The sequence below is a fragment of the Puccinia triticina genome, chromosome 5A (assembly GCF_026914185.1).
Source record: "Puccinia triticina chromosome 5A, complete sequence".
NCBI classification, from domain to species: Eukaryota; Fungi; Basidiomycota; class Pucciniomycetes; order Pucciniales; family Pucciniaceae; genus Puccinia; species Puccinia triticina.
Window position 1 is genome coordinate 5,980,507 of NC_070562.1, and position 23,287 is coordinate 6,003,793.

The window sequence follows — 23,287 nt, forward strand, 5'->3', positions numbered from 1 at the left end:
TCATAATTCTAGACTGCCATAAAGCCAAAGGACTGATCATCCTGACTAAATCAAACAAAAAATTCTTAAAAATTTGAAAAAATCTCTTAAAAATTTTTTTACATATCCTACTAACGCTAAAAATCTTCCAAAACTATCCAAAATTGCTCTTATATTGATAAATTTCCTAACTGAACCCTTGAAAAAAAAATTTTACGTCTTGTGTACTCGTGAAAGTGCAGAATTGTGACTCCTCCGCGCCGCTATTCATCCCTTCGTCGGACTTATCCTCCCCAGAACCCTCCATATCTTCGAATCAAGAGGAGATAGAGACAAACGGAGTCCGCTCAAAAGATTCTCCGCCTTCTTATCTATAATTACCGAAGTTGACCGTAAAAAAATTTGTAACGGCGCAGACTAGCGCAGAAGAAGAAAATTACGACAACAACCGCGTAACTGATCCGAAAGAAGGAAACTGGATCAACAGTTCTTCTTGGACCCCTATTGCTACGACGAAATACCCAAAAGTCCGTCGCCGTAAGGTCACAGCAGCCGTTAATATCTCTGATTGGACTTCAAAATCCTCCGCGAAACCCAGCGCAAAGGAAATCAAGAAGAAAACCTCTGTTACTACGCGTAAAAGCAAAAGGTTATCTTCTAAACCTAAATCCAAAGGTATTTAACCTTAAAAATTCCTCATTCTTTCTTTCCAGCTTAAAATATCTTTATTCTTACGTGTTACCACGATGCCTCCTCACCTTAGAAATGGCCAAGACCTCTCCGAAGAGCTCCGCCACCGGTACCGCCTTAGCCCAGCAGCCGAAGAACGGCTTCGAAGGGCTAGAAGCAGCCTTGCCGCCTCTACAGGAGGATTTCCTCAAGCTCCCGGAAGAGGAGCCGCTCCCCCCAGATACCGGGATACCTCCGGCTCTATACCAGCCAAGAGAGACGTCTATAGCTCTAGCGTTGAGCAGATCCACGCCGGTCCCACGGCCCATAGACAGGGAACAAATAGATTTGACGGTGAACCCTCCTCAGACGAGTCAACCGCCCTCCCAGCCTATCAACCCAGAGGGCATGAGACCCACGGCGCCACCCAATCTAGCCCTCCTTCCGTACACTCAGAGCCCTCGACGGGAGGCGTCCTCCGGTCCCATGGACCTTATCCCGGAAGAGGAAGAGCTTTCCAGCCTCATCAGCATGTTCAACAAACAGTTCGACCTATTTGTCCGCGCCAGGGAGGCGCAGAACACGTTAACCATGAGGCGCCTCCTCTCCCAAGCCTCTATGACGCAGGAAATGATAATAGAATTAGTTGGGAGGAACGACGGTGTCCGTCTTTGTCAAGAATGGATACCCAGAGACAAGCTACACAACCTGGAAGCCTCTCTAATGAACCAGAACTCCAAGGCGCAAGTGTCCCGAACTCATTCGCAGCTAGCCTTAGTGCCGCACGCCAGCCAGCAACCCATTCTAGCGACGCCAACGCCGGAACCAACGGGTTCTCAACTACGAGCTATAGCGCAGGAGTTCCAGGGTCCTATCCCTTCCAACCAGGCTCAGTTTCAACCGCAGCCTCAATCCCAGCCGCGTCTAGAGAGCCAACCTTACCAGGGAACTCCTTTGCCGCCGCCGCCACCGCCGCAAACGCTCCAAGTGAGGCCGCCACCAGCTTCTATACCGCGAGAGGTGGTTCAGTTATTCCGCCCCAGCCTGCATCTTCAAACTGGCGGCTACAATCCACCCCCTTATCCGCAAATGCCGCGAGAATTCGCAGGCCACAACCCCCCTCCTCCTCAAAACAACTGGAGAGGATCAGGGAGGAACTGGAGACGCCCTCAGGACGACACTCAGAGAGTTCTAGAAATAGGAGAATACCTGACGAGAGCCACACAAGGAGTGAGGAGAGGCTATGGACGAGGGAGAGCCAGAGGGAGAGGCCCTTATTAGATGAATCTTTACCTAAAAGCTCTTTAAGTAGTGATTCCCCACTAGGCCTCAGTTTAGATATTGACAATCTTTCTGATCCTTCAAATAGAGAATTTTTCCTCAATAATCTTAACTCTGAAATGTCTAGAAATGGTCCTTTGTTTCTAGAAGAAAAATTACAAGTCTTGTTCTCTAAATTTCTCTCTGAATTATCTGGCACTGTTGAAACCATTCCTGGTACTCTTCTTGAATCTTGTGTCAGCAATTTTAAAGATGTCCTGAATCAGTCCATTCTTGATCTATTTAAAAATGAACTCATTCCCTTTCTGCTTGACCAAATCCTGAACAACATAGGTGAAAGTGCCAGAGAGAAGTCCGCAGTGAATAACAATGTGTTAGAACAACTGAAAAAACACATAGATGGGAAGTTTGAGACAGTTCAAGATTTAATCCTGGTAAATGAATCACAATTTCATTCTAACATGGATACAATTGGCCAAAATCTGAAAGATTTTGAAGAGAAAGTGGGCAACAACCTTACTTCCATTGGTAATCAGATCAATGACCTTCATGCCAATGAGCACAACAGATTTGAACAATCTAAGAGAAGATTCAGTGACATATCTTCTGTAGTAAACACTGTGAGCTCAAAGCTGGATTCCGTGTTGATACCAGATGACAGAGACCAACCCCCTCATCTCTTATACAATAATCCCTTCCAGAATGTACACCATGAGCAACAACAGGAACACAGACCACCTCCTCCTGTTCCTACTCCTGAACCCCAGAGACCTCCAAGAGATAACTTTCCTAAGTCTGCTAGCAATACTCCTGATGCTAAAACCCAAGAAGAATTCCCCTACATTGATCATGGAGCAATAGACTCTGAAATGAGGAAGGAAATGTGGAAAGGTATCCCCAAAAATGGAGACTGGGAGAAATTCTCTGGAGAATTACCTTACAATTATGAACTTCGGATTAAAAACACTGATATCTTGGTCAGAGACTACTTAATGCTGGATAACATGATAATCAGTAGATTAACAATCCTTTTAACTGACACTGCAAGGAATTGGTACCTGGGCATCAGAGACCAGTATTGGAACAAATCTTGGGCTTGGTGGAAGAATGCCATCAGAAACAAGTTTGGTACTGAGAACTGGAAATGGAAAATGCAACAAGAGTTTGAGAATGATCACTTTGCCTATGATGGGAGGAAAATCCATAAATGGTTTGGTAATCAGAGAGAAAGACTGAAGGCTTATCAACCTGAACTCAGTGAGTATCTTATTTGTGAAAAAATCTTGAAGCAATGCCCTCCAAATCTTGAGCATGCTATTAAAAGCAGATACAAAAGAGATACTACTGAAATGAGTTTTGAAGATATGGTTATAATTGCTGAAGAAGTCATAGAAAGAGTCATGAAAAGGAACAAGCCTGTGACAAACAATTATAACACTCCTAATAGATCCCAATGGAGAAACAATACTGCCCCTGAGAAAACTGATAAGCCAACTGACTCCTCCACTAAAAGGAATCCTGTCTCTGCCCCTGAGAAAGAAAAACTCATCTGCCATTTCTGCAAACAAACTGGCCACTTCTCAAGGGAATGCCCTAAGAAGAAGAGCAGAATCAATAATGTAGGAATGGATGATGATGATGATCCCAAGAGTGACAATGGAGAAGATCAAGGTGAACCACACAAATCTGAAACAGACCTAGATGAAGAAGAAGAAAATCATAGAACCAATCACATGATTCTTGCCATGGACAATGGAAATGGTGCCAATTATGACCCCTTAGTTGACTTTGATTTTGAAGCACATGCTGTAGAGTGTGAGATAAACCAAGACTTCTCCATTGCTGAAATTCAAGCTGAAACTCATCAACCCCAGACCTGGGACAAATCTTGCCAGTCTTCCCACATAGAGGATGCTAGACTGATGAAGTGTAAACCTGATAGAGGAAAAGCTCATCTTACTGGAAAAGCAAATCTTACTACTGTCCTCATTGAATCCAGAGAACAATCATGTCTTCTTGATAGTGGAGCCTCTTGCTCAATCATCAGCAACAAATTGCTAGATTCTATATTACCAGAATGGGAAAACAAACTCATGCCAATTAACCATGCTAAATTTCACAGCTGTAGTGACCAATTACAGCCCATGGGCATAATAGAAATGGCTTTGATTTTTCCTCACACTAAAGGTTCTATTAGAATTCTAGCAGAATTTGTAGTCATGAAAAATGCAAGAATTAACTATCTTATCCTTGGAAATGATTATATGTCTCTTTATGGCTTTGACATCACAAACAGCAAAGAGAGATTCTTTACCATTGGAAATGAGAACAAGAGGAAGAAATTCAGCTTTAAGTCTCACCATCTGGAGAAAATGAGCCCTTCAAATGAAATTTCTGCCGTAAAGAAGTCCCATCCTCAACTGCAGAAATTTATTACAGAAGAATTCTGTGAAGCCAAGTTCAGTGATAAGTTGACTATTGAGCAAAAGGAGAAGCTGTTTGAAGTCCTCTACAATAACAACCTTGCCTTCTCCAACACCAACCAACCCCTTGGTGCCATTAAGGGTCATGAAGTTCATATCAAGTTGACAACTGAGAGACCCTATCCTCCTCTCCTCAGAAGACCTCCTTATCCTGCCAGCCCCAAAAGCAGAGAAGCTCTTGAGCAACACATTGAAGAGCTAGTAAAACTGAATGTTCTAAGGAAAGTTGGTCATAATGAAGTAGTTGAAATCACTACTCCTGTAATCATTGCCTGGCATAATGGAAAGTCCAGAATGGTAGGAGACTTCAGAGCTTTGAATTCCTACACTGCTTCAGACAGGTATCCCATTCCTAAGATCAGTGAGACCCTGAACAACCTGGCCAAAGCTAAGTATCTGACTAGTATGGATGTACTCAAAGGTTTTCACCAGAATGTCATTGCAGAAGATTCCAGACATCTACTCAGGATTATTATGCACAAAGGAATCTATGAGTACCTGAGAATGCCCTTTGGGATCAAGAATGCCCCCTCTCATTTCCAGAGAATGATGGACATTGAGTTCAGAAAGGAAATTGATGAGAAGTGGGTCATTATCTACATTGATGATATCATCATTATGTCCAACACTTGGGAGGAACACCTCAATAGGATAGACAGGATCCTGAAAGTTGTCATTAACATGAACATGAAAATCTCCTTGAAGAAGTGTAACTTTGGATTTGATCAGATCAAAGCTCTAGGCCATCTTGTGTCTGGTATTGCCATAGGAATAGACCAGAATAAAGTAGCTGCTGTCCTCCAAAAGCCTGTGCCTAGTAGTAGGAAAGAAATGCAATCATTTCTTGGTTTTGCTGGCTACTACAGACAACACATTGAGAAGTTTGCAGAGATAGCAAAACCTCTGACTGAACTGACAAGGATTGATGTCATATATGAGATGACTCATCATAGAATAGTAGCCTACAACTTGTTAAAAGAGAAACTGACCACAGCTCCATTGCTACTGTTTCCTGACTGGACCCATCCCTTCACACTATATGTAGATGCTAGCATGACTGGTCTAGGTGCTGCTCTACATCAAGTCCAAGTCATTGATGGAGTGAGAAAAGAAGGACCCATTGTTTTCATATCCAGACAACTGAAGGACAGTGAAACAAGATATGGTGCTAGTCAACTTGAATGCTTATGTCTGGTTTGGGCCCTGGAAAAACTCCATTACTACTTAGATGGCAGTGTCTTTCATGTTGTAACAGACTGCACAGCTTTGAGATCACTGCTGAACATGAAGACTCCCAATAGACATATGCTCAGGTGGCAGAGTGCTATTCAGGAATACAGAGGCAATATGACCATAATCCACAGAGATGGGAATATTCACAAGAATGCTGATGGACTGAGCAGATGGGTTTTGCCAAATGATCCTAGCAACCCTGCTTATGACCCAGAAGACAAGGATGATGATAGATTCCCCATCATGGGCATACATGTCTCTACTTTCAAGAATGAGTTCTTTGACTCAGTAAGAGAAGGCTACAAGCAAGACAAGAACACTACCATATTGTCTGAACTTTTGTTGAAAGATGCTAAAGATGCCCAACTGAAAAATTCTTTACAAGACCCTTGGAGAAAGCTATATGATGAAGGAAGATTCTCTATATTTGATGGCCTCATCTACTTCAGAGAGAAACACAACTCTGTCCTAGTCCTAGCTGACAAAGAAAGTATCAACACTATCTTGCATGAATGCCATGACAGTGTCTACTCTGGTCATCTTTCTGAAGATAGAACTTTGGAAAAAGTAGCTGATACTGCTTGGTGGGCTAACTGGAAACAAGACACTGGTGAATACTGCTCTTCCTGTGATAGATGCCAGAAAGCAAATAAAGCCACAGGCAAAATATTTGGACTGCTCATGAAAATTGAGGAACCTTCAAAACCATGGGATGTTATTAACATGGATTGGGTAACTTCCTTGTCCCCTGGAGGAGCTGCTAGTTTCAATGCTTGTCTGGTAATAGTGGACAGATACTCTAAGACCCCTATATTTGTACCCTGCTTCAAGGATGACTCTGCCATGGACACTGCCATACTGTTTTGGAACAGGGTAATGCCTAGGACTGGCATCCCCAGAATCATCATCTCTGATAGAGACCCTAAGTTCACATCTGAATTCTGGGCTGGTTTACTTAGTATGCTGGGAACAAAACTCTCCTTCTCCACTGCTTACCACCCTCAGACTGATGGATTAGCTGAAAGGATGATCCAAACACTTGAAGATATGATCAGGAGGTTTTGTGCATATGGTCTAGAATTCAAAGACAATGATGGTTACACTCATGATTGGGTTTCACTTCTACCAATCCTCGAGCTAGCATATTGCACCAGCATACATTCAACCACTGGAAAACCTCCTGCCATCCTGGAAAAAGGCTGGATCCCAAACCTTCCCAGGAATTTCTTGAAGCAAGACTCTGTAGACATTCATCCTACTGCTCTTGCCTATGGAAAGATCTTTGAGAAAGCTAGGAAAACATGCTGAGCAATGCATAACAGAAGCTACATCTTCCAACAAAGAAAGATGGGACAAGAGTCACAAAGAACCATCTTTTAAAGTTGGTGATAAAGTCCTAATATCCACAGCAAACTTCAACAACCTGTCTGGCCCTAAGAAGATGAGAGACTCCTTCACTGGAACATTCCTTGTGAAAGCTTTACATGGGAAGAATGCTGTAGAAGTGATACTGACTGAAGAGTTTAGCAGGAAACATCCCACATTTCCTGTCAGCTTGGTGAAACCATACAAAGACCCCAATCCAGACAAGTTCCCTTTGAGACAGAAAGTCAAAGTTGTCATTCCCCCCATGGATAAGACCCCTCAGAGTAAAGTCATACAAAAGATTCTCAGAGACAAGAGATTGAGAGTGGAAAACAGAGATGTTATGATGTACTTAGCTAGATACAAAGGTATGAGTGCTGATCATGATGAATGGCTCCTTGAGAAAGACATCCCAGACTCTGCTATCCTTCTCAGGAAATTCAGAAGTGAGAAGAGGTCTAACCCTGTGGTTTAATTTCTTACAGAAATCCAACCCTTTTGGTGGTAGGGAATGTCAGCCTTAGAGTCATCACAGCTGACCTAAAAGCTGCCTCTTTTCTACTTATTACATATGAAATTACTTCATATCTTTTTCATCTTAAGAGATATCATTGTTTTGACTTCATCTTCTGTTTCCTCAGGCAATTTTAACCCTAGTTACAACTTATCAATTCATTGTAACTATACTCCTTCCCTGAGTTACTGAGTTGTGGCGCGCTTGCGCAGTTGTGACGTGTCAGCGCTACCAGGCGCGCCAAACCACATGTAAATATGTAAATTACATAAGCAAACTGTGAAAATTTTCGTAGGCAGGATCCCCCTTGCCTGAGGCGGATCTACAGACTTCAGCACACCAGAACCACCACCCAGATAAACTCCAGGATCACCACCAAAGAGCCTACTATACTCCCAGTATACCTACCGTCACAGGCGCCTAGGATATTGACAGTAAGTAACCTCTTTCACTGAACCTTGTTTATCTCAGAGGTACAACTCTGTGTCTTGCTTGATCTGCTCTTTCTTCTGGTTTTGCCTCCTTCTTGATCACAGGGCTGTCCCTCCAAATCCTCAGGCCTTTGCCTCTATCTTGATCACAGGGCTGTCCCTTATTATCATTTGGCCTTTGCCTCAAAATCTAGGTTCAGGGCTGTCCCTCAGGTTTCCCTTTAAGAACCTTGACTATCCAGAAGGAAGCTAAAAAATTGTGGCTGGATTAAGCTTATCCAATCCAGATACCCTCCTGAGAGGAAGCTGTAGCACTTCTAGCACAGATTAGCAGCACTCTTCAGAAGAGTAGCATTGCCAGTGGAAGTGCATTCCCACTAGAATAACCTAGTACTTCTCTTTTTCCTTATCCTGCTTGGTTTCTCTCTCTCTTTCTCTTTTTTCTCTTATAGTTGTAGTTTCTTTATCCCAAGAAATCCAACTATTGCCCCCCCCACTTCTTGTGTCCTGTTGTCACTATAGAGACTCAGGCTCACACTTCCGCTGTTGCGTGTGCGCAGTCTGAGGGGCAAAGAGTTGGCCCCCCACGGGTCTGCAGCCTTTGCTATGGGCTGGGGGCCTTCACGTCCATCACTTTTGACCCATATGCTTGACACGGGCTGGGTGTTGAGCCTGTGGGCATGGCTTTGCCGCTGTTGGAAGGCTAGCTTGATAACTTGCTTGTGTCTTTTTTGTGATGGGGAAACCCAGCATTATTTTTTGAGATTTTGTTATTAGGGAAACCCATGATTTTTTTTTTCTTCATTTTGTGTAATTGTAAGGGAAGACCCTTGATCTTGATTTTTTTTAGTTTTGCAAAAACTGTGTCTTTAATAAACTTGGATTTGGCAACTGATCACATTGTGGCTGCTACATTTGGGGGTTTTGTGGTCAGTCAAGGTACACAAAGATTCTTTGAGGCCATTTGATTATTTTGGTTCCAATATCATGGAAGAACTCCCACACTGCTCTGAGATATAGTGGCAGAAACACCAAGCAACTACCAGATTAGTGATATTTGGCAACCGATCACATTTTAGCTGATACATTTGGAGGTTTCGCGGTCAGTCAAGGTACACAATGAATCATTGAGGGTATTTGATTATTTTGGTACCAATATCATGGAAGAAATCCCACACTGAGCTGAGATACAGTGGCAGAAACACCAAGGAACTACCAAATTAGTGATATTTGGCAACCAATCACATTGTAGCTGCTTCATTTGGGGGTTTTGTGGTCAGTCAAGGTACACAATAAAGCTTTGAGGGCATTTGATTATTTTGGTACCAATATAATGGAAGAACTCCCATTCTGCACTGATATATAGTGGCAGAAACACCAAGAAAATATCAAATTACTGACATTTGGCAACCAATCACATTGTAGCTGCTACATTTGGGTATTTTGTGGTGATTCAATGCAGAAAATGATTTATTGAGGGCATTTGATTATCCAAGTTTATTAAAGTCTCTGAATCACAAAACAAAACCTCAAGGGTTTCCCCTACAAATCTCCAAAAATCACAAAAAAAAATCAAGGGTTTCCCCTCTACAACTTCCAGAAAAAAAGTGAAGGGTTTTCCCTCTACAAATGCCAAAATTAACAAAAAAGCACAATTTTAAAACAACCTGCAACCAGCCACCTAACATCAGCAAACTGATGCACCGTGGCCCACTGTCCATCCCTGTCTAGCAGGGTTAAAAAACAGTGAGAGGATGACCCCCAGCGCGCCGCATTGAAGGCATTATGCAAAGGGGGGCCAACAAGTTTAGCCCCTCAAACTGCGCAAGTCCAACAGCGGAGGGGGTGAGGACAAACCACACGCTGGAAGTACAGCAGCAGAGGTCGCCCTGGGGGATTAGCCAAAAACAAGATCCTCCCCCCTTTTATACGCCATGGACCAGCACGCTCGCCTCAAGCCTTGCCCTGGACTAGCCTGGACTCCGCTTGCATGTTCACGGCAACGCCACCGTCACGGCCCAAGCCACCTTGTGAATAGTCAAACTTAAGATTTATTTTGAGTAAGTTACATGATGCAAGAAATACACGAGAAAAGGAAAGAAATAAGAAATGTACCTTAAGGCAAAGACAACAAAGGAAGAGGGACAAGGGATGCACGAGAAGACACAATAGGACAAAGTGAGGAAGAAGACTAAGAACAGGAAGTCATCTCAGAAGGTCGAGATGAGAAGTCGAAGAGATCAGATGGTTGTCAAGTGAAGACCTACTGGAGTGAGATGTCCTGAAACTGGAGGACAAAAGTCAACGAGTAGTCGAATAGAAGGGATAAGCAACAGCCTGATGGACAACGGTGTTCGGAGGAATAAGAGATGAAGTCGCTAGAAGCAAGTGTCGGCGGAGTGTCAAAAGGAAGGGGATAGCAAGAATGAATCAAGAAACACAAGATGATCTCAATAAGATGTCAACAAGTCAAATGTGGAGGAACAAATAGCAAAAGTAATGATGATGTTGAGATCGCTAAGATAGGACGAATAGTATATTGTCAGTTCCCCGAGGGAAACTCTAAAGGATGATAAACAAGTGAGTTTATATATCCAAAGGAAGAGGGTTGAGCGGAGATTTTGCAGTGAAGTTTTTAGAGGGACAAGCGTAAGCAATGACAACATCAGCATCAATTGAGTTGATGATGTCATTGAGGAATAAACTGGAATGTTGCTAGAGGGATGTCACATAGATATCAACACCCCCCCTTCACTCTAGACGACAAAGTCCTAGCATGTCCAGGGATTTCAATATAGCAGGACGTGGGACCAATTTAGTGAGGAAGTCGGCAAGCATCTTGTTGGTTGGAGTGTACTGTAACACAATTTTTGAAGACTTTATCACGTCGCAAATAAAGTGGAGCTGAATCTCGACATGCTTCATTTGCTTCTCATTTGAATTGGCCTCAAAATTGGCCACAGCAATACACCCTTGATTATCTTCATGAACAACCGCCGGAACGTTCGCAGATGCCACCTGCACTTTGTCCAAGAACTGACAAAGCCAAAGCAATTCACAAGAGAAGTCTGTGAGCGCCCTATACTCTGCTTCACAAGAGGACAACAAAACCACCGGCTGCTTCTTAGTTTTGCAAGAGATTAGATGTCCGTTGACTGAGCGAGATATCCTGTGACTGAGCAACAAGTGACAAGGCAATTGCCCCAATCCGCATCTGTATAACCAACCAAGGCTTGAGGAGAACCCCTACAATACACTAAAGCATTATTTGCTGTCCCCGCAAGATGGCAAAGAACATGAACGAAAGATTCCCAATGTTTGATGCCAGGTGCTTCGAGAAACTGCAACAACGAGCTGACAGCATAAGCTATGTCAGGCCTAGTGGCAGTCAAAAGATAGCTTAGGGCTCCAACAGCAATCCTGTAGTTCATGCCAAGAGACCTAAAACGATCTTGATCTTCTATTGAAGCCTTTTTGAGATGGATGTTTGGAACCAGCGGAGTTGAAACCGTGCGGCAGTTGGTCATGCCGTATAAATCCAGAAGGGAGTCGACATAGTGAAGCTGAGACAGAACAATCGCACTCGGGTCATGAAGAATTTTAATGCCCAGCATTAAGTCCGATTTCCCCAAGTCTTTCATGTCAAACTCTTTTTTAATTTGATCTTTGAAGGGTTTGACATTCTTGCTGAAAACTGCCAGATCGTCAACATGAACAAAAACCCAAACAGGATCATCATTCAAGCAATAGAAGACGCAAGGATCGGATACTGCAATATGAAACCCAACCGAAACTAGCCACTTGGAGGTCTTGACATCCAGCTGATGAAAGTCCAGTCCCTTTGCCGACGCGAAGGAAATCAAAGCTCTCAGAGAGTTGAGGCAGCCAGTCGGAGCAAAAGTCTTTGAGAAATCTATGCCATGAATTTCAGAGAAACCTTGAGCGCAAAGCCTGGCCTTGAAAACCACACTATCGCCGTCCTTCTTCTTTTTGAAGACCCAAGTTGTCCCAACAGTTTTAATGGTAGCCACCAAATCAACAACATCCCAAACCTTCAATCTTTTCATCGGGGTGAGTTCAGTTCTGATAGCCTCAATCCAACCTTGAGACTCAACACCCTTGACAGCCTGGTGATAGTGGTTCGGAATGTTGTTGTCCACTACAGACACGAAAGCACGAGGGCGCCTTTCTCGACGATAGGGGAGGATATGATTGGTAGTGATGTCGCCGTTGATCAAGGTCGGATGACGAGGCCCAATTACAGCAATTCAAGGAGCTGGGATAGGATCAGGAGGCGGAGAACCAACATCAGGAGGTGGAGAACCAACACGCGGGGGCGGTTCCACGACTTCGGAGGCAACAGAGTCATTGTCTCTCCCAGAAGAATCACTAGAGACGACCGAAGTGGCGTTGGAAGCCTTGCAATCAGGTTTGAATGAATCCTGCGCATATTTTCCAGCCACCAATGGTTCAGACATGGAGAAGGGAACCAAGTCATTGGAGATTTTTGGAAATTCATTTTCATCAAACTTCACATGGCGAGTCGTAACTAATTTCTTGTTGCGGAGACGCAAGATCCGGTAGACAGAACCTTCATTCTTGAATCCAATCAAAATGCCAACATCCCCGGTTTTTCCAAGCTTCCAAGACCTGTTTTTTTTGAGACGGCGATAAAAGCTTTACAACCAAACGGCCTTAAACGATGAACAGGAGCAGGAGATTTAGTCCACATTTCATAAGGAGAAGAAGGTCAAGACGGAGTTGCTAACATGTTGGAAACAAAAGTCACAGCGTTGACTGCTTCAGCCCAGTAAGTTCTAGGAAGGCTACTGGTGAGGAGCATGCATCTAGCTTTGTCGAGGATCGTCCGGTTGGCGCGTTCTGCAAAACCATTCAACTCAGGGGTATCAGCCGGTGAGAAGATTTGAAGAATGCCTTTCTTTGCGACATAATCATCGAATTTCTTGCTAACGAATTCGCCACCTTGATCAGAGACAACTTCTTTGATTTTGTGATCTTGTAGGTTTTCAACGAAATTTGCAATACACTCAAATTCTTCAAAGGCATTGGATTTCGCCTTCAGAAAGCGGACAAATTTGAAAGATGAGTATTGATCTACAATAGTCAAAAAATATTTGAATCCTGAGAAAGAAGGGGGATTGATCGGGCCAACTAAATCCATGTGAAGGCGTTGAAGAGGAAACTGAACAGGCAAAAAATGACTCGGAAAAGGGATGAGAGTCATTTTTGAACAATTACATACCTCGCAGGATGAATTGATATTTGAGATAGGAAGTCCCATTGACTTCATCACTTGATCGCCCGGATGTCCAAGGCAATGATGCCATAGTTCATGATCTGATTCCTTGATGTTGACTAAGGCTGATGGGCATTGAATATATTCAGTGTGAAGAAGATTATCGACAATGTCACCGGAAAAAAGAGAACCAGTGTCATTGGAAATGTCAAAGAATCGAGCATTCTTAGTGATCTTCACAGACAAGTTGATGAGTCTAACAAGCGAAATCAATTGTTGCGAGATCAAAGGTACAAGCAAGCAATCAACAAGCTTGATTAACCAACCGTTAGTAAAAATCTCCGCAGTGCCGTGTCCAGTAGCGAGCAATGGAGCATCTGGATTCCCGGTGTTGATGATGACGGTCTCCGGAGTGAATGAGGAAAAAAAAATTCGATTCCTAAGCATGTGATGAGATGCAACGGAGTCAATGACCACATCTTCCGTAGGCTGTCCGGAAACAAAGGATACGAAAACAGAAGCATGTGCAAAACTGGCACTGGCATTCTTAGGTTTTGGAGATGGTCGCAAGTTTGGATATTTCTCGTAACATCTGGACTCAACTTTAGAAGTACATTCTGGATTGTGCTCTTTGTTGGCGCAATAATGAATGATTTTGAAGGGAAACTTGCTGTCCAATGACAAAGATGAGACGAGGGTGGTTCCTTCTTCCTTTGATTTCTTGGTGCCTTTATGAGTCAACCAATTCTGAAGAGCATTGAGAACAAGATATGGAGAGGAGGTGCAATCTTCGGAGAGAGCGCAGTTATCTATAATCTTGTCTAACTTATCATCATGCATCAATTTTCCAAGAACAAGATAGGAAATGATGTCCAAAGGAAGAGTGATACAGACAGCATCGATGTCAAGAAGGTGAATTCTGGTTTGATCAATGTATTCTTGAAGATTTCCACGATACGTCTTGGCCAACCACCTCATAAACACGTGACCTTGATTGATGACCGAGTGAGAAGCGTATTGTGATCCGATTTTCTTCCCCAAAAGGATGGGATCGGATTGAGTATACATGTTGACCACTTCATTAAAACATCAAGTGTTTATTCTTGAAGTGATGACCAGCTTTCCCATATGCTAATCTTTCTTCTTCTGAGGCATCATCTTCAATCAGAATTGTGCAGCAATCCCAGAGGTTTCGTCCACAAAGATAGATGAACATCCGAGTGTGCCAGTTCGTATAGTTTGAACCATCCAAAAGGGGAACTCCGTTTGCAGCAGGAGAATCACTTTTTTCGGTCCCGGACATGTCGAATTTGCCTTATGTTTTGTTTGAGTATTGAGAGTTTGAGTCGACGGAAGTTGAGCCAAACGAGACTGTAAATCTGTGAATAGTCAAACTTAAGAGTTTATTTCGAGTAAGTTACATGATGCGAGAAATACACGAGAAAAGGAAAGAAATAAGAAATGTACCTTAAGGCAAAGACAACAAAGGAAGAGGGACAAGGGATGCACGAGAAGACACAATAGGACAAAGTGAGGAAGAAGACTAAGAACAGGAAGTCAGCTCAGAAGGTCGAGATGAGAAGTCAAAGAGATCAGATGGTTGTTGAGTGAAGACCTACTGGAGTGAGATGTCCTGAAACTGGAGGACAAAAGTCGGCAAGTAGTCAAATAGAAGGGATAAGCAACAGACTGATGGACAATGGTGGTCGGAGGAATAAGAGATGAAGTCGCTAGAAGCAAGTGTTGGCGGAGTGTCAAAAGGAAGGGGATAGCAAGAATGAATTGAGAAACACAAGATGATCTCGATAAGATGTCAACAAGTGATGAAGTCAAACGTGGAGGAACAAATAGCGAAAGTAATGATGATGTTGAGATCGCTAAGATAGGACAAATAGTATATTGTCAGTTCCCCGAGGGAAACTCTAAAGGATGATAAACAAGTGAGTTTATATATCCGAAGGAAGAGGGTTGAGCGGAGATTTTGCAGTGAAGTTTTTAGAGGGACGAGCGTAAGCAATGACGACATCAGCATCAATCGAGTTGATGATGTCATTGAGGAATAAACTGGAATGTTGCTAGAGGGATGTCACATAGATATCAACACACCTATGTATGTATTTTTGACCCGCAAGGCATTAGCTACGGCTTGGATCTTCTGGCCATTCTGGTCAACATCCGATGTGTGCTACTGGAAGCTGAACTTGACCTTAGAATTTGCCCTGTTGGGGGCATTGCGGCACCACCAACATGTCCCTTTGTCACCAATGTATGGATATATTCCAGGAATATCCTATGGGGGCCTGCAAAATACACCTCGACTTGCAACAGCCGCCGAGCAAAAAATCAAACACAGCCTCAGAAACACCATCCTCACACTCCCACTCGAACTTCCCCCAGCCTCCAAAGGGCCAACCATCACTGCTGCAAACCAACCCCACCCATCACCCCCACCATCACCAGGAAGCAGCAGATTACTCCAAGATTACCACCACATCAATCTCCTCCTACAACTACGATGTCGAATGTGTAAAACTGCTCAACAAGGTCAGCAACAAAGCCCCGGGATTCTCAACTGTTGCTGGTGAAAGAAGCTCGCCAGATACCGCCAGAAATCCTCGTCGTTTATCAGTCAAGATCAAGAACAAGGAAGGTATTTCCTCTCCGATCTTGGTCCAACTGCCTCAATCCTAAAGCTGATTGTATTTACTTGTCAACCATGATCCAGCTTCTTTCCCAATGGGGATGCATTTGCTATGGGCTTGGAAGACGCCTTGTGCTCACTGTTTGACCTGAGGGCCAACCGCGAGCTGAATCAGTACACACACAACAACGTGCTCTGCGGCATCACCTCGGTTGCCTTCTCCGCCTCGCCCCAGATTCTTTTTGCGGGCTACAACTAATTCAACTGCAACTTCTGGGAAACGTTGAAGGTCAAAATAGCTGGTTTTCTGGCCTACCATGAGAACTGCATCTTGGTGTCTTGTCTGACCAAATGGCAACTCGTACAGGCGGCTGGGATAGCATTCTCAAGGTCAGCACGCCTTCACATTGTCTGCCCGGATTGCCTTGCTCACCTCGCTCCGGTTGTTGTTGTGTTTGTTTCTGTCTAGGTCTGGGCACCAAACAACTACACTCGTACATGTTATAATCTTGCTGCAGCAACAAACCTCAAGAAAAGTTTGTCCCTCGCGGACGCGTTCCTACAAGTATGTTCCAACTTTCAATCAGCTTTCCCACCCTCAAAGAACGCTCAACTTAATCCTCTGGCGTTCCATGTCAGCCAACAGCTTGGTCCGTGCAGCCCGTTGGCTCTCCAATTGACAAGCACAGCGCATCAGCCAACACCGTCGGGGATCTAGGCCAATGAGGTCCTTTTGGAGGATTCCCTTGCTGATAGCCCGCAACGCGTTGGCTGGGCGACACGGTTGAGCGGGCGGGGCTCCTTGGCATAACCGGCACCATTGTTCTTGCCGATCTTTTGAGTGGCCCAAATGATCCTTGACCCCACCCCACAGATCCTTGACACCGTCTTCCATCAACAATAACTGCGGCAAGAAAAGGAACAACGGGTGAAGGCACTCCACCAAGCCCGGCTCCAAAGCGTGCGCAAAGATCTCATTTTTAATGATAAATTCTCTCCGACTCCGCAGGAGACCTTATGATCACCGCTAATATTTCTGAAGATCCTCATGCGCGGCAGTTCGCGGCGGATGTTCTTTAATTGCTGATGGTCCCCACTACCCCCACTGCTTAAAATACCTCCAGCACCTTTGGCATCAGCGGATCAATGAATGCTACATCATCAATACTGAACTCATTCTCCTCCCTGATTCAATAATTCTACAATCTCAAGGCAGTTCCTTTATCACAATCCACTTGACACTTGTCCAGTCACATTGACCTTCTAGAACTTTGTTTCCTCACTGATTGGTCTATCCACTCTATAAACGTTGAAACTACTGTTCAAGCCAATCCCATGCTTGCTGTCAATCCCTACAAGAATTACTGTCTATATGATTTATTGATCATCATGACAAAAGCTTAAGCTCAAATTGGTACCTGGGTTCCAATGAAAATAAATCATGTCTGCACCACACATTATTACCACATAAGAAACCAACAAAATCTTTTTGGGTACAAAAACATCACAAAATAGTAGGATTTTCATTTTTCCTGTCACTGGATGCACCCTAAGGATGGATACACCTTTATTTAATTTCAACAACTGAAAAATTGATCCACATTAACATTGAGATATTGACAACATGAGATCCCATGAGTAAAACATTTCATTGTTTCTTGGAAATCAGGTGGATCTCAGTGTATCAATATACATGGAAATTAGAGTTCACATTCATCAAATGGGGAATCTATTCCACACTTGGCCGCTTTCCTTGGGGGAGGTATGATGGTGAGAATGATAGGTTTGGTGGTGAGGGTTTGAAGAGTTGGGGGGAATGGGGATTAAACATAATTGCAAATAGAAACATGAGTGTCCTGCAGCGGCATAGCCGCCTTGGCCTCTAGTTTTAGTACCAATATCATGGAAGAACTGCCATGCTGCGCTGAGATATAGTAGCAGGAAGAACAAGAAACTACCAAGTTAGTGATATGTGGCAACCAATCACATTGTAGCTGCTACATTTGGCCGTTTTGTGGCCATTAAAGGTACACAATGAGTCATTGAGGGCATTTGATTATTTTTTCAGACCAAAGTTGAATTTTTGCCAATTAAATGAGGGTGACACAATTTGGAAAAAATTCAGCTGGAAATGTCCTTCTGGTCTGGAAAGTGTGTGACTTGTGTGTGATTTGTCACTCTATTGTACTAAGGTGACAAATCACAAACTTTTCAGACCAGAGGGGAATTTTTGCCCAGTAAATCAGGGTGAAATGATTTGGAAACAATTCAGCTGGACATGTCCCTCTGGTCTGAAAAGTGTGTGATTTGTCACCCTAGTACAATAGAGTGACAAATCACACAAAAGTCACACACTTTCCAGACCAGAAGGACATTTCCAGCTGAATTTTTTCCAAATTGTGTCACCCTCATTTAATTGGCAAAAATTCACCTTTGGTCTGAAAAGTGTGTGATTTGTCACCCTATTGTACTCGCGTACAATAGGGTGACAAATCAGGCACTTTTCATACCAGAGGGGGACTTCTGCCGAGTAAATGAGGGTAAAATTTAAGAAAAATTAGTGTAACTCTCCTGATGGAATATGATTTGTCACCCTATTGTACGCGCGCACAATAGGGTGACAAATCACAAACCAATCACATTCTGTTGATGCCACAACAATGGGTACAGGATGATGAAATGGTTCCAACACTATTTAGATTGACTTCACCCTTGGGTACAAACAATGTGTGAGTGGTGCTTTACACTTTAGTTAAACTTTGGTTACAGAAACTTTCTGTTCTGTGGTCCAATCTAATTACTACTGATTCACAGAAGATTCCAGCTGAGTTATGGATACTTCATATATACTTGTATATCATTTCATGTTGGATTACACATATGATGTAGTAGAAATTGTGCTGAGTTATGAAAAAAATTCAAGGTAAGGCACTCCCTGTGGAGTGCCCCCCAAGCATCCCTGGTGTATGTAAGTGGTGAATGAGGCGTAACAGGGGATAAATGAGTGATACCTGTCTTGGGGGTATTTCACATGTACAGTAATGTTACAGTATATTGTGATCTTACTGTTTGCACATGACTTAACTCTTATAACAACATTACATTATGGTAACTTTATTTAACTATGGTTATCTGTAAAGTAATGTATAACAAGAGTACATTCTTAAGCTTGTATCTAATGAATGGAATAAAGGTGTAAAAGGAATGTACTGTATGTAATATGAACAATTGCAGGTACTTGGTACATGTAAGGTACTGTGACATGTACTCTGTGGCTGACAACAGTCTCATAATGAAATGCAACAAATGATCAACTTTTTTTTTGTTATTTTTTCAAAAAAGATTGGAATGGAAAACCCATTACAAAAAGTACATGGAAAGATCAACAAGAAGGCAAAGTGCGGAGAACATTGAACAGCAAAAAATTAAGAGCAATGAGATGGATACCAGAGGGTAAAGTATCAAAAAGGGGTAGAATATAACATCCTGCTCAGGCAAACTTTGAGTGGTAATGTGTAAGCCTCTCTGGTGAGACTGGGCTGCCGCCCAGGCCTGCCCGCACTCCTAACTTAACTCAGTCCCTCTCTATGTGGAGGGGGGACGCCTTCCCGCAGGGACCCTCCAAAGGAGGTAATTATGCGCTATGTCAACCTCGTGGCCTGAGAGAATTTCAGAAATGCTGTTTTTTAATGTTTTGTAGCAGCACCAATTCTCATTGGGTGATGAGGTGTTGGGGGAACAAAAGATGCAGAAGACCATGGAGAATCTTCCTACATATTTTTCAAATTTTTTGAAGCCTTGAGTGGCACTCAAATTACTTTTTTATGACCACCGTCATGTCTACTTCATCCTTCATTACACATCTTGCACTGTACATGATCCAAAACTAAAGATATTACAAAGGGTATTGCAGATCAAAGAAAAGGGATGGGGGGAGATGGAAATAGTACATTGTTGGGAACAGCTTGGGTGGTCCCAGAAATGAAAACTAGAAGGAATTTGGTCCAGAGACCCACCAAAAGTTGAAATTTTCTCAAGCCGCGGAGTAGACATAGCGCGTAAGTCCCTTCTTTGGAGGTTGCTTTGCTCCCCCAAGGAGGGAAATTAGCTAAGTTAGACAAGATGCTTAGTTAAGCTTGGGTGTAGTGGCAGTTTGTTGCACCCATTGGTTCTAGTGACTCTGAAATCAAACCGGTGGTAAAACATTGTCCCATCAATCTTTTGCGCCCGTGGTGTATTCGAAGTTTTACTGCGACTTTGGAAATACTTCATTCGACACTCCTCCAAGGAAGGCAACTTTGGAGGGTTTTCAAATGAAGACCGTCACTTAAAACGTGGTACATGTATGTACCTGGGCTGCGTTTTGAGTTCCCTGACCATTTCTGGATGTTTCTTTTGTTTTGGCCTTGGCCCCATCCGTTGTTCTCTACCGGTAGTTTGTTGCACCCATCGGTTCTAATCTTTTGCACCCGTGGTGTATCCAAAGTTTTTCTGCGACTTCGGAAATACTTCATTTGACACTCCTCTAAGGAAGGCGACTTCGGAGGGTTTTTGAATGAAGACCGTCACTTAAAACGTGGTACATGTATGTACCTGGTATAAGATGCCCTATGGATTTAGGCAAATGGGAACTGGACAAAACAGTCCCGTCGCGTCAGCTATTGGCGCTGCTGATCCGTCTCCAATCTTGGTTTTTGATTGCATGAAGATAACAAGGAAAATAATACTAACCTGGACAAAACAGTCCCGTCGCGTCAGCTATTGGCGCTGCTGATCCGTCTCCAATCTCGGTGAGTAAAAGATTGGAGGCGGGCGCGGGAACATCCAGGCTACATAGTGGCTACCCAAACTAACCGGGTGAATCTCCCGGAGTATCACCCATAAGGTTTTAGACTAAGTACATGAATTGTCTTTTTGCACTCTTGTCTTCCAGCCATACTCCAACACCCCCCCCCCCCCCCCAAGACTGCAAAAACTACCCCAATATTCCCAGCTGATTTAACGCGCCAATCATCTTTGTCGGACCCAATCTCTTTGTGAGAACATCGGCACGTTGATGGAGAGTGCTGGTCCACGTGACTTTGATGTTGTTCTCTCAAATTAGATCATTGACAAAATAAAAAGCGCGTCACAGGTACTTAGTTTTCTTTTTCAAGGTGTTATCCGTTGCAATCAAAATGGCTGCTTTGTTGTCGCAGTGCATTGAGAGTTGCGGCTTGTTGTCCATTTCTTCAAAGATGTTGAGCAGGTGCGCCAGTTGCTGGGCGCCTTCCGAGAGAGCAAGGTATTCCGCCGCACAAGTAGACATAGCCACCACCGTCTGCCTTTTTGAGCCCCATGCAATGCTGTTTCCGTCATGGGTGAGAAGATATCCTGTCGTCGAATGTTCGTGTCCCCCCCCCCCAGTTTGCATTGGTCCACAACGCCAATCCTCCTGACCCCGCCTTGAATGCTAGTCCCGCTGTTGTTGTCCTCCCCAAAAAACCAATCAGCCCGTCCAACGCCTTCCAGTGAGTCTCAGACGGTGCCGAGCAGAACCTTGCCAATAGATTTACCGCATACGCCAGATCAGGTCTTGTCCTGCACGCTAGATACATTAAAGAGCCAATTGTTGACCTAAAGGCAGTCTGTTCTATCGGCGTACCGTCATAGGTTTCAAGATCAACCTCCGGTAATGGGCATTTGTGGGCATAAACTTGACGTTGATAAGTTTCCACAATTTTTTTTGCCATTATAGATTGATTCAGTTTGAGGTGTGAGCCGTCCCAAATAAAATCTATGCCTACTAGACGTTGAACATTATTAGACCATTTAATCTCTAGTTGTGCTTCCATTCCGCGCCGCAGATCATTCAGGAGTGATTTTTCCAATGACAACGCAAAGCCGTCGTCTATGTGCAGCCAAATGATAATAAAAGTTCCACTATGTCAAAACAAATAGAGGGAGGGCTCTATTTCACTAGCCTCAAATTCAATCACTTGAACTGTCTTCTGAAAGAATTCCCACCAGCAACGGTGTGGTGCGCCAAATGGTACAGGCGGTGATTCAGATCAAATCAGCAGTGTGCGGAGTGTATCCAGTCCTCAAGGTATTCAGCTTTCATCCCCCAGTCTCAAGAACTCAATTCTCAAGGCGTTTCAGGATCCCTTCCCCCCTTTCCTTCTTTTTAGCTGTGTTGTCTCTTCCTTCTCTTTCTTTCTTTGTTTTGTTTGTCTTTTCTCTTTTCTTATATGCGCGCTTTTGGATGGAGATGTATGTGGTGGGTTGGTGTGTGGTTTTGTGTTTTCTTTGGTTGTGTTCTGTTCTCTTTTCCTTCTTGTTGTTGCGCGTGCAGAGGTGCGCAGGTGCATGATGACCTGTCCACAACATGTCACAGTCCCCAGAGTCTGAGTTCAGCTTGAACTCAGATGATGGGGCGGCATGGACTTTGTCTGACCCCTTTTCTTTTGGCTTTTCAGATCATCCATCCAGAATCTTAATCTTATTGATCCCTCTCTGAGTCCGCGTGTCTTCTGGGTTCAAACTCTCAGCACCTCGAGTCACATTTCCCCAAATCCCTTCTTTAGATCACATCCTCCTGCCCTCTTCGCCGGACTCCTTTCCTCTTCAGATCCTCAACAACAAACTACCGCCGACGGGAATCTACACCTCGTCGTCTCTCAACAAATCCCCCTCCAACTTCCGCTATCCTTGATTCATCATCTCTTTTCCGGACCACCGCGAAGGCAGCGCACAGCGCAACTCTCCCTTCCAGTAACTGCCGACGGCCCAGCACCGGTCGGAGTTCCACAACGGGCAGCTTGCTTTGTTCCATAAAGGGCTTTCTTCAGACGCATAACTTTTCCTTTGAGTGAAGGATTGATCTCAACAGGCGGTTAAATGTAGACCTCCTCTTCAATTGAACTGTAAAGGTAGGCCGAACTCACATCAAACGTTGCGGTCGAGAAATTGTGGGAGATCGCAATGGAGATGAGTAGTCGGAGCGTATTCAGGGACGCTGTTGGAGCATATGTTTCATTATAGTCCAGTCCGAGTTGTTGGTTGAAACCCTTGGCAACATACCTCGCGCAATACTTGTCAATCAAACCATCCGGTTTTCTTTTGATTGAGAACACCCACCGAGCCCCCAACGCTTTGCAGTCTTTTGGGGCTACCGCAGGAATCCACACTTCCAGTTGTCCAAATTTAAGCATCTCGTATTCAGCCGCCTCGTGCCACAAGTGAGCATCCGGACCAGAGAGCGCTTGTTTGATTGTCTTCAGTAGATTATGTTCCTCCGCAGTTGACAGGAGTCCCATTTGTTTTCGTTCTTCCTTGGCGATCTCCGAAGTCTTCTCTTCCCCAAGCTTCAACATAATTTGCTTCAAAATCATATCAACCTGTGATTCTTTGTCTTGATCCAGGTTGGCAACAAGATTGGGAGCCGTTTGCGCC

The 23,287-nt window shown here is 43.8% G+C and overlaps 2 protein-coding genes across 2 annotated transcripts; both read left to right on the forward strand.

Moving 5' to 3' along the window:
- Positions 1–15,480: 15,480 nt before the first annotated feature.
- Positions 15,481–16,112, forward strand: PtA15_5A709 (uncharacterized protein; the record flags this gene model as incomplete). The annotated part of the gene is made up of 2 exons (XM_053169499.1): positions 15,481–15,862; positions 15,979–16,112. 2 exons carry the CDS (start codon positions 15,481–15,483, stop codon positions 16,110–16,112), a joined length of 516 nt encoding a protein of 171 aa, XP_053020690.1.
- Positions 16,113–16,204: 92 nt separating this feature from the next.
- PtA15_5A710 (uncharacterized protein) lies at positions 16,205–16,579 on the forward strand (the record flags this gene model as incomplete). The annotated part of the gene is made up of 3 exons (XM_053169501.1): positions 16,205–16,243; positions 16,323–16,418; positions 16,493–16,579. 3 exons carry the CDS (start codon positions 16,205–16,207, stop codon positions 16,577–16,579), a joined length of 222 nt encoding a protein of 73 aa, XP_053020691.1.
- Between the last annotated feature and the right edge of the window lie 6,708 nt (positions 16,580–23,287).